We start from the raw sequence: 11112 nt of genomic DNA on the forward strand, positions 1-11112 counted from the left end.
CTGCCACAGCGCATGCGTCGTAATGCGAGCCGCCGTTCCCGCTTGTGGCCTGCCCGCAGAAATTTTGAAATAGCATGCGGCGATCGCGACCCGCAAAGTTCTCTGTGTAGCTTCCATGCATTTAGGTTTGTGGTCGGGGCAAGCAAAAGTCCGTAGAATTTTCCCGAGGGGGATCAAACGCTTTTCTAAAACTCATATGGTGACCGCAATTAAAGTAACGCACGCAACGCCTGCGAACGTTATTCTAAACCTTCGGGCCGTATTTACTCGAGTTCCCCTGGTGGGAAGATGCGGGTGGCGTTTATTTATTTATTTTTTTGCTCACATAATCATTTCGCACTACCTTCGGGATCGGAGGCATTGCAAGCTTTCTGCACATCACCTGGTTTTGCACGGCGTCCGTGATCTGCCCACCTTTCACCCATAGAGTTACCTATAAACACGCTAGAGGGAACTCTGGCGCTAGTGTCTAGGGGAGCTGCAACGCATGGCGCTTCAGTGAGCATGGGAATTATGAGTAGTACAAGGATTTGCCCAATCTTCATACTTTCGGCTCTGTTTGGCTTCGCGTGGCTTGGAGCTGCTTTGCCGATAAACGGCAATCAGCAAATTATCAGCAGTTGCAATTCGCCCCCTCAGCCATTTAAGTTCACCAATTCAAATTGGGTCACGAATTTCAAAACGGTTCATTGTTTTCTTCGAAACGAGACCCAAACACAGCAATAAACAAGTCACAAATGCGTTCGGAGCTCGCAAGTTCAAAGACTATAGGAAAATGCGTGTACTACCGATCATTCTCATAGTCGCTGAACGATCACAGTTACCAAGTCCTCTCAACTTATTTCAGGAAACTCTATGCTTTCACTAAGCTAAAACCCGTTCTTGGTCTAGTTGGTTCACGGCGTGACGAAATTCAGAGGCCACATAAACGAGCACGAGAACGCAGCGGATGGTCTGGACCTCCCTTGCCGCCGTTTCTACGTTCCTTCGAATTTTCGTCAGGCTATCACCAAGTTAGGACGACATGAAATCGCGTGGTCACGTCACGTCGTGTTGAAGTAACAATTTTTGTCGATATGTGACGTTGGTATGATATTATGAGGTGTCATCACTCGACGAATTTTTGCGTTGCTCGCGTTGACGCTGACGCCGCGGCACGACGGTCGACGTCTGTGGCCAAGTTTTTGCGTTTCGGGAGGCATCTTGGGTTTTTGTCTTTATACCTACCGAGGTTGATTTGATCGACTGATATGTGGGGCTTAACGTCCCGAAACAACCATACGATTACGATACGCCGTAGTGGAGGACTCCAAAAATTCCGACCACCTGGAGTTTTTCAAGGTACTCCCAAATCCGAGTACACGGGCCTACAATATTTTCGTCTCCATCAAAAATGCAGCTGCCGTAGCCGGGATTCGATCCCGTGGCATGCGGATCAGCAGCCGAGTATCTTAGCCACTAGTCCACCACACGGGACGTTTTAAGTCCTAAAACTACGAATGATTATGAGCGATGCCGTAGCGAAGGGTTCCACAAATTTGTCCATCAAGTACGTGTTCTTTAACGCGCACCTCAGTATCAGTTGACTCACGAGATTCTCAGCGAGTCTCCATCGAGATGCGGCTGCTGGAACCGGGATTAAACCACGTGACGTCGAGGTCAGAACTGGAGAGCCATCACCACCAGACTACTTACCGTGGCGGTTCGTTTTGAAAAAAAAAAAGCCCAAGAGCCCTCAAAGATTAAGATGCTACGTTTTTAATGAATACAGGTCAAATCACGTTAAACTGGGCACCACACGTCCACGTGAGAAGCAAGCTGCTTCCGTATTCATGCACTATCAGCCTGTACTGCACCGCGCCTGACATCATCGGTCACGAGGTACCGCCGCACGTGGCTCCAGCAGTCCTCATTCAGGTCGTCCAGCTGCATGCGGCCGTCCTCGGCAGGGTGGCAAATGACACGCTCCTTTACTACTCCAACGGCCCTCATGAAACCGTCCATGGATCGTATTTGCGTCAGGCGGTCTCGTACCAAGACCGCGAGTTCTGCACGGTCGAGTTTAGCTCTCAGGGCGACCTCGTCCAGCAGGGCGGGGTGTCGGGCGACGCGCTCCACGGCTCCCGTCACGTACCTGCACGGGTCCATTGCTTGCCATTCGAGAAAGTCGCGTTTTCTCATACGAGGCACGCTAGTGTAGACTTTGTACTAGCACTTGCAGGCTTGAATAATATAGCTCGAGAAACAAGTCTGATAGCAGGTGAATGGAAGGCAATAATCATGAATGGGAGAATGTAAATTAAAAAAAATCAGACGCATTTTCAGGGGGACTAACAGTCGGCAGAAGGAATATCGGCTACAAAAAAGTGTCGCACAATATGCACCTACTTCTCCGGCAAAAAACTTCGTCGGTAATGGAAGCCACTGATTACGTATTCTGGTGTAACATATTTTGCAGGCTTGTGAGCCGATAAGAGCGAAAACAGATGTTGCTGCCAGACCAGTTCCCCTCGATATGGCAGTACTCATTTCCTTCTTGTGAACACTCTGCTAAAGTTCAATAACTGACATTGATAATAATAAATAAAAAATAGCTTCATAAAATTGGCATTACTCATAAAAAAAGGACGCTGTTTCTTGTCAATAAAAATGTTGCATAATTGTTTGTACAAGGCAGCATCAATTGCCTATTTACCAACGTCCACACCTCGCTCCATTGTGATTGATTGAACAGTTTAGTTGTCACTTTTATCTCCAAAAAATGCATGAAGAAAACGATGGGCATGGATTCACGCAACCGTTATTTCACACAATTTTAAGGGACGAAGAAATTATTATGAAATCATGGTTGTATTGGCATTGATTTAAAGAGCAGAAATTATGTGATAAATAAAAAAGAAGTTTAAAGACCAAGCAAACAGGCTCGGCTAATGTAGTAACCCACCTTCGAGTTAAGCACCAATTGCACTACCAATCGTTCTATGGCGAAGACGATCGTTTGGCCCAATTCCAGGTGCCTCTGAGTGTTAGCTCCGCAGTAGTATGCCGCACCATTGTTATAGCCACAAGACAGTCGTGAGCATGCAAAGCGATTCAAACAACAATTCTAACGTTCCTGAATGTACGCAGTCTCTTTGCCTACCACTTTCAGAACGGTCTTACTCCTTGATCAGTTCAGCACAAAAGACATGTTCACTTGGTGTGGAAAGCTCGCATATATCGTACACGCCTATATCGCTCCGCCAAACTCGCACCTAACACTACACGCTGGTTCGACTATAAAGCTGCACTCGACACCAACTTAGCGGCACTAGAAAACGCGAAATCCAACTTTCTATGTGCCGAAATTCCTACTTTGTTAAAGATAAACACCAAAAAGTGTTGGAGTGTTATCAAGCCCTCACGTGGCAAACACATATTGCTATATATAGAGGCAACCATGCACCAATGAAACAATACGCTTCAGCTCTTAACAATACATTTGCGAAAAAAAAATTTTCCGCCTCCTCTAGCGATCGCCTTCCACCCACTCGCCAGTACGATTTTGTTGTTCTAGGCGATCGGTCGGTCGGGCTAAAGGACTGGCGCCGCTTCGGAATATTGCTCTCGGATGCTGAGAAGGGCTTGGCTAACGTCAGCTTCGTCACACACACAAAAAAAAAAACCTTCGGTGACGTGGTACTGTGTTATGCCTCCAGTGACTGTTGACACAGATGGCATTGCCAAACTTATCGATTCCCTGAGCAATCACTCATCAGTGAGCTATGACTTATGAGCACCGAATTTCGAAGAAAAACACCAAGGCCATTGGTTAGATTATTCTCGCTAAACTTCTTCAGCAGCCTTTGGATTCATCTACTCTGGCTATACAATGGAAAATCGGGAAAGTGGGGCCACTTCACAAGCCAGACAATAATGTCTCGCAACTAATTATTGTCCCATTTATTCATTTATATATTTAGTTGTTTATTTATTTATTGGTAGCACTACCCATTTTCAGGAGTTTTAGTAGGGTGGAATTCAATGCATGAATAAAAATTTATTATAAAATTTCTGTACAGGAAGATTGCAACAACAACAACAACAACAACAACAACAACAACAACAACAACAACAACAACAACAACAACAACAACAACAACAACAACAACAACAACAACAATAATAATAATAATAATAATAATAATGCCAAGCACATTCACTAAAGATATCAAAATCATGCTAAATGACTCCAAAAATTGCATTTACAGTAACTGCAAGTGAAACAAAGCGACAGGAAACGGAGAAGCAAACAGACGGTAATTATGAAAAATAAATGATCCCGTTTCAGCCATCAAGAAACGATGAAGACGCTGAGAAATAAGTTGCTTAAATGATGTTGCTGTTAATGTTATTTAATTCTGTCACTGCTCTCGGAAAAAATACTTAAAGCTGTCGTTATCAGAACAGAAAGGAGTGATTGTTAGTTCGTGTCTTTCACGCGTTAAACAACCGAAGAAGAATGAAATCCATTCACTAGCGCTGACATTCTAGTGCCCCTTGATTAACTGATATAAAAATTTTAAACGTGATGAGCGGTCTCTTTCGGCTAATGGCATTAGGTTAGCTCGAGCTTGCCGGTCTCGCACTGAGCTGCATCGGAAATCGCTACAGATGAACTGTGTGGCTCTTTCTTGGACGTTTTCTTCAGTCTGATTTCACTCTTAAGTACTAGCTGTAAACTACTTGAACACACATGTTTTCCAACCATCTCGTTAGGTTTCTCGATTACAATACATTTTTCCTTCCAACCCAGCAGGGATATAGAAAATCATTATCTTGCGAAACTCAACTCGCGATCTTTACTCACAAACTTCACCGTCTTCTCGTTCATTCATGTTTGGCCGATTGGATTTTGCCAAAGCATATAATAAAGCCTCACATTTATTTTTACTTTGTAAACTAAGTCTACTAAATTGTGACACTATCATTCTTAGGTGGATTAAGTGCTTTCTATCTGACCGGACACAGTTCGCAGTTGCTAACGACCATAATTCATCACACTGAAACGTTAACTCCAGTGCACCGAAAAGTTCAATCCTCGGACCTCTTTTGTTCTTGATTTATAGTGAGGATTTTCCTTCACTAACATTTACCATTCATTTCTTCGCCGACGACTGTGTTCTATTTCGCGGAATTTCCAGTGTCGATGATTATTTTCACGGTCAGTCTGATTTACCTATCGTAGGTAACTAGTGTAAACAATAGTTAATGAAGCAACGACCCTAAATGTAAATCCATGCGCGTGTCCAGTTCTTCTTACATCATGCACGCGCACCTCCTCAAAGATTTTCGTCTTGTATGTGTTCGCTCGTATATATATCTAGGCGCACATAGAACTTCTAACCTATCTTGGAACACCCACATTGACTACGTGACTCAGATTGCAAAGTTACGGCGTAGATGGCTATCTACGCCGTAACTTTTCTGAATACCCCTTCATCCCGAAAAATACTTCGTCATATAACCCTCGTAAGTCTAAAACTAGAATATGCATGCGCTGTTTGTGGTTCTATTACTGACAAACTAAGTACCTCTTTGGAACTTGTGCAATCAGCTCGCTCCATCTTGTCTAACTAGAATCGTACCGCAAATGTGTGTCTGTCAAGAAATTCCATCGTTCACAAACACCGCTATCTGATCGTCCAAAATTGCCCGTCTCGCTCTTTTTGATAACGTATATCATTAAACTATTCAGAACGAAATGATTTTGTGGCCACAATGCATACCTTCTAGTATCGACCACCGTTACAAAGTTGGCCTTGAAAGATAGCACACAATAGGATTCTTTCAGTCCTTCATCCGTTCAACATCAACTGAAAGGAACAACCTTGCTGATTAGATTGTAACAATGTAACAATTCAACACAATCATGTGTTTGGAGGAACTTTAATTAGCATTGTATACCTGGATTCTCTTTCCTTTGTTTTTTCTCTATTTTTTGCGCAAAGTGTATGCATTTCGTTATCCATGACTAGATTTTTATTTTGCTGCGTACATGCCTGTAGCCTTAGCACATTTCTCAAATCATTATTTATAATTAGTTTGTGAACACTATACATGTCCTTGTTACGACTAGCTGAACCTGTATAATTAGAAAAATGTGTACTATGATAATCTGATCTGCTTCTATATAGTACGTCGTTTATTATAATCACTCCCATCTTCAATATCCTTGATCATGAGGGTTTACATAAATAAACAAATAAATAAATAAATAAATAAATAAACTTCCTAAACAAGGCAATAAAGAGACAGTCGATGGTTGCGATGACAAATTTGAAAACAGGAGGTAAGTACTGCAGTCAACGTTTCGGCAAATGAACTTGATTTTTTGTTATAGCCTTGAAAGCCTTGTTCAAACAGATCACTTGTTCAAACGCCAACTGCAGCCTCTACCCACCTGTTTACGAATTTTTCACCATAAACGTCCCAAGACAGGCATACATGCAGTACTCAACCGACCCGTGGTATTTTAATATTTTTAGTAAGAGACTGGACCACTAAACACTAGTTAAAACTCGTCTTTACAAGAAGCAGACGCCAAGAAGCCTACAACTCTGGACACATGATACATAAAAAAATGGCTTCGCTTCTGTTTTACACTTACCTGTCCAATGAAGATGCTTGCTTTATCCGAGCCGCTCGTGAGACGAGACCTGAGTTCCGCCATGTTGTCTCCTGGACAGCAAACCAGTCCCTGGCCAGTTCCTCTTCACAGTATCCCGAGTATTTAACGTCGGTTAGCCTGTAATTCTCCTCAATACCTTTTGAAAGGCGCCGAATGAATGCGCTGCTATTCTCCGGCGGTGTGTAGAATAGGGAGAGTCGCCGTATGCACGTATTCCGCTTGATCGAATCGGCCATGTCCTCGGTGTCTTGGATGGTCATGTTATAAGACGTATGCACCAATTTCGTCAACGTCTTGTTCAGAGACAGCGACTCAAGCACGTGCTTCCACCATTGGTTTCGCCCACCTGCTCCACGAACACACATCACGCGAATGTCTAGTTTTTGCAAGGTTCTAGTCGATCTCAAAAATTCGGCTAATGGAATTGATATCCGGGGGTCGTCAAACCTAAAATCGATTCGGACGGACGTTAGCTGCTGACAATTCGGTAACTGAACCAAGACGGCTAACTTTTGTTCATACTGCGACAACGACAAATCGACTGCCGAAAACACCTTCGACTGTAGGAATTCAATGTCGTACGCACTAGTGTAACGTTGGAGGGAAACTTTTTCTTCCGATCCACTCTGTTTCAGCTCTGCGCAAAGCCAGTTTAATCGAGAAAGGTAAAATGGTGAGCTGATGTGAAACTTCTTCAGGTTTTCCTTAGTTGGCAGCGCCCGGAAGAAAGCGGACCACGTTTCGGGATGCAGTGCGTACAAGGGGAGTCTCACTTCCTCCAGAGTGTCGTTCTCCATAAGAGGACGAATCCAACAGTCGTAAACTGTTCTATGAACAGGTGGTAAAGGAAGTGGTCTCGAAATCTCTAGCATGCGTATTACTGGCTTAGTCTCGATTATTCGCGATATCAGAGCCGTGGTCTCTTCTATCACCATGAACAAGTCGAGCGATAGCTTCTCGATGCTCCAGTTTTCCAAGAGGCCTTCGAGTACAGCCATTTGTATTGACGGTGTTTTAGTGCTCACGTAAAGAACCTTTAGCATTGTAGTGGAGGCGAGGAATTCCTTTACAGATTGCGGATACAGACTACCGTGCACTGACATGTCTTGGAAGTGAAGCTCTGTTAGAGTGGGGTTTTTTAACAAGGCTTTAAAGAGCGTGTCAACTATCCTGTCTTCCGCAAACGTGCCCTCTACGTGTAGGCTACTGAGAGACACCGACGACTCCAGAAGTGCACACAGAGGGCCTACAAGGACATCCAGAGGTACCTCCACGGGCGTGAGTTGCAGTTTTTCAATGTTGGTCAGGCAAGGCAGTATAGTGGAAATGGCGCTAGCGGTCCAAGTATTCATCCTAGCTACTGTAACGCTTTTGATACACCTGTTTTGACAAAGGGCGCTCAGGAGGGGCAGGCTTCTACACTCCGTTGAAGAAAGCGCAAGGCTGACGCTGCCTATGCACCGGTGCGTCGTCAATATCCACCCAAGAAGTTCCAGGCATTCTGACCATGGTTTTGTGACGGAACTTTCCACATACGGTGCTGCGGTGGCAGTGTTAGTTACGTGTAGCTGGTTACATCTCTCGTGGTCTTCTCGGATTTCGACTCGCAAGCCGCGGAGAAAATTGTTCCAGCTAACCAGCTCGGTGACGATCTGACACGTTTCTTGATCAGAAGCTGTGCAGGGTAAGAGGTGAACACCGGTTCCTCCTTGCGGGCCTTCCATGATGACGCACCCGCTTGGTTATGGAATATGATGAAGCGTTAGACCTCCATGGTTGCTCAGCAGGTCCAGAACAGTCAGCCGCATTCCAGAGTAATCTAGTGTGACTGAAAAATATATGCTATAATGTAAAATATATATAATAAATATATGATACTATATTATATATTATATTGTTATATATAATATTATATATAGTATAAAATAAGAAATATATATTACTATATTTATAGAATATAATATTATCGTACGTATTACGTCCTGAAATCGTGCTATATTTATTAGGGACGCCGTAGTGAAAGGCTCCAGAAATATTGACCATCTGGTGATCTTTAACGTGCGCTGGCATCACACAGTGCCCCGCCGCAGTGGTCCAGTGGCTACCTTTACTGGGCTGCTGACCCGCCAGTCGCGGGATCGAATCCCGGCTGCAGCGGCTGCATTTTCGGTGGAGGCGAAGATGCTCTAGGCCCACGTGATCACATTTGGGTGCACGTTAACGAACCCCAGGGGGTCGGAGTTTCCATATCCCTTCACTACAGCGTCGCTCATAATCATATGGTGGTTTCGGAACGCTAAACCCCACATATCATCATCATCATCATCATCGTATCACACAGTACAGGGGCCTCCACCATTTCACCTTCATCGAATTGCAACCATCATGGCTGTGGTCGAACCCCCGACCTTCGGGTGAGCAGCCGAGGACTCTAGCCATTTTTCCTCCGAGGCGGACAACAAATGTAAAGTTGACGGGCGTAAGAAAATCTTTACATTAAATGTGTCATGTTACTGCTTGAGATGGAATTAGGGCAAAAAATAAGTTCCGACCGCAGAAGCCTCATTACAGTGAGAAACGCCAGAAGTCATCGTGCAGTTACGTCTCAACTATTTCAGCTAGATTTGGGGACAACTTTCTGTGGCATGGATAGTAAGGCTACCGAACAAAGTGGGTGTATGCCTCAGCTGAAGTATATAGTCCCACAAATGCGTCTATGTTTTTGGTGTGAAAAATCACAAAAAAACATCCCTTTGTTTTCTACGGATGCTATTTATAGAGAGATGTTGCAACGATATAGTCCCAAAAACCAAGGAGATACTAATATTTGTTTTGATTTATGAAGCGTCATTTCACGTTTTTGATCGTCAGAAAACGCCGCACGTTTTAGGTGCATCTCACAGTGAAAATGACGTACTCACCGTTCGGTGAGCGGTCGTCACCCTCCATCTATTGTGTAGGCTACTCACCGAAGAAGCTTGTGGCGAATTTCACTGACAAATGTCTGTATAAGTAGGCGTAGAAAATTCTATGCAATGACATTATTCGAAAGCGGCCGTCATTCGAGATGCGAGCCGCACCTGACTTATTCGCGGAGAAGTTCATGTGCAGTAGCTCTGCCCCCATAGCTTTCCCTTCATTGCCACAGGAAGTTGCTCCCGATTATAGCAAGCTGACGCGAGAAATAACGTACGAACGGAGCACAACTATGGTACGCTATCTGGGGAGTTTGATAGCGTCTTATAAATAATAACATAGGCAGGAGCAATCTCATCATGCGCAGCCGTGGCTTTGGTTTGCAGATGTTACAGCAAAAAATGCCCCTGCCTTATCGAAGAGAATCGTGAGGAAATGCGAATGAATGCATTTATTGCGCCAAAAGAGGGCACCATTGCCGTCTGACATTCGCTTTCACAGATTTCGGCAATCGCCTTGAGAAGGGCCCAGCCAGCGAACGGTCGAGAGCTAGGAGCCAGCGTTCTCGGCTCTGCCTTGGCGTTTCACAGCAGCATCTCGAGCACACATTTCCGGCTGTTCTTGAGAGGCGCCCAGCCAGTGAACGGTCGAGAGTGAGACGCGTGCGCAGAGAGAAGAGAGAGCGAATGGCGAGAGAAGGAAGGCGAAGCACTGCAACTACCCTTTCCTACACTCTCTCGCAAAACATGATCCAGCGGCTAGGGGCGAGGATAACCACGCGCACCAAGGGCCTTTACGCACGCCCACAGCTGTTGCAATAGGAGAGGGAGTGAGAGCGGAAACATAACACCTGTCGGCAACATCCGCCGCCGCGGACGCCGCCGCCGGATGCCTGCCATAGCCCGACTAATGGAGTCATCGATTGGCAGATTCGGAGTGGCCGACGAACGCTGCGCCGAAGCACTTCCCTCTGGCGGAGGGCAACAGAAGGGAATCCACCGATGGAACACTCGTGCTCTATTATCTAGAACAAATAAAGGTTCAGAATGGAATGCGATGCACGCCTTTCTCTTTTAGCATGAATGGGTACGCGGGGCAAAGCGATGCTATGCTAGCAAAACGTGAGCTCCTACGCGAGGCAAAACTGACGCTACCAGCGTCCGTTGGCGTGGCCGAAGGTGGCACCATTTGAAGGCACGGGGTGCTTGAGACTTCCGATCAAATCCACCAATTTAAGTGGAGTAGAAAAAATTGCTCTATGGAGTGGATCTGGCGACAAAACTGCTCCAGATCTGCCAATGGAACATACACGGAGCACTTTCAATGCTCAAATAAAAGAGACTTGTTCCAGATGAAGCAGACGAAAGTATTACCGGAAGTCCTGCGAATTTGTCAATGGATGACACCATAAGAAATGCATTCGCATTTAAAAGAAAAGCGGTCACCCCAAGTGGTCGTGAGGTCTTATATGGGAGCTGCACGCTGCGCCTCAGTAACCCCCCCCCCCTACGCCCCCCCCTCTTTAG

The 11112-nt window shown here is 45.1% G+C and overlaps 1 protein-coding gene across 1 annotated transcript; it reads right to left on the reverse strand.

The window, feature by feature from the left end:
- Nucleotides 1–1793: 1793 nt before the first annotated feature.
- LOC142771322 (uncharacterized) lies at nucleotides 1794–8494 on the reverse strand. Its single transcript, XM_075872799.1, has 2 exons — nucleotides 6650–8494; nucleotides 1794–2134 (listed from the first exon to the last, which is right to left on the reverse strand). Exons 1-2 carry the CDS (start codon nucleotides 8392–8394, stop codon nucleotides 1831–1833), a joined length of 2049 nt encoding a protein of 682 aa, XP_075728914.1. The 5' UTR covers nucleotides 8395–8494; the 3' UTR covers nucleotides 1794–1830.
- Nucleotides 8495–11112: the final 2618 nt, after the last annotated feature.

This window comes from Rhipicephalus microplus, chromosome 9, assembly GCF_043290135.1.
Source record: "Rhipicephalus microplus isolate Deutch F79 chromosome 9, USDA_Rmic, whole genome shotgun sequence".
In the NCBI taxonomy this organism is placed as follows: Eukaryota; Metazoa; Arthropoda; class Arachnida; order Ixodida; family Ixodidae; genus Rhipicephalus; species Rhipicephalus microplus.

Coding starts and splice junctions, on each gene's coding strand:
- LOC142771322 (XM_075872799.1), bottom strand. CDS start 8,394: ATGGAAGGCCCGCAAGGAGGAACCGGTGTTCACCTCTTACCCTGCACA. Junction 2,135..6,649: donor CAAGCATCTTCATTGGACAG/GTAAGTGTAAAA, acceptor GGACCCGTGCAG/GTACGTGACGGGAGCCGTGG.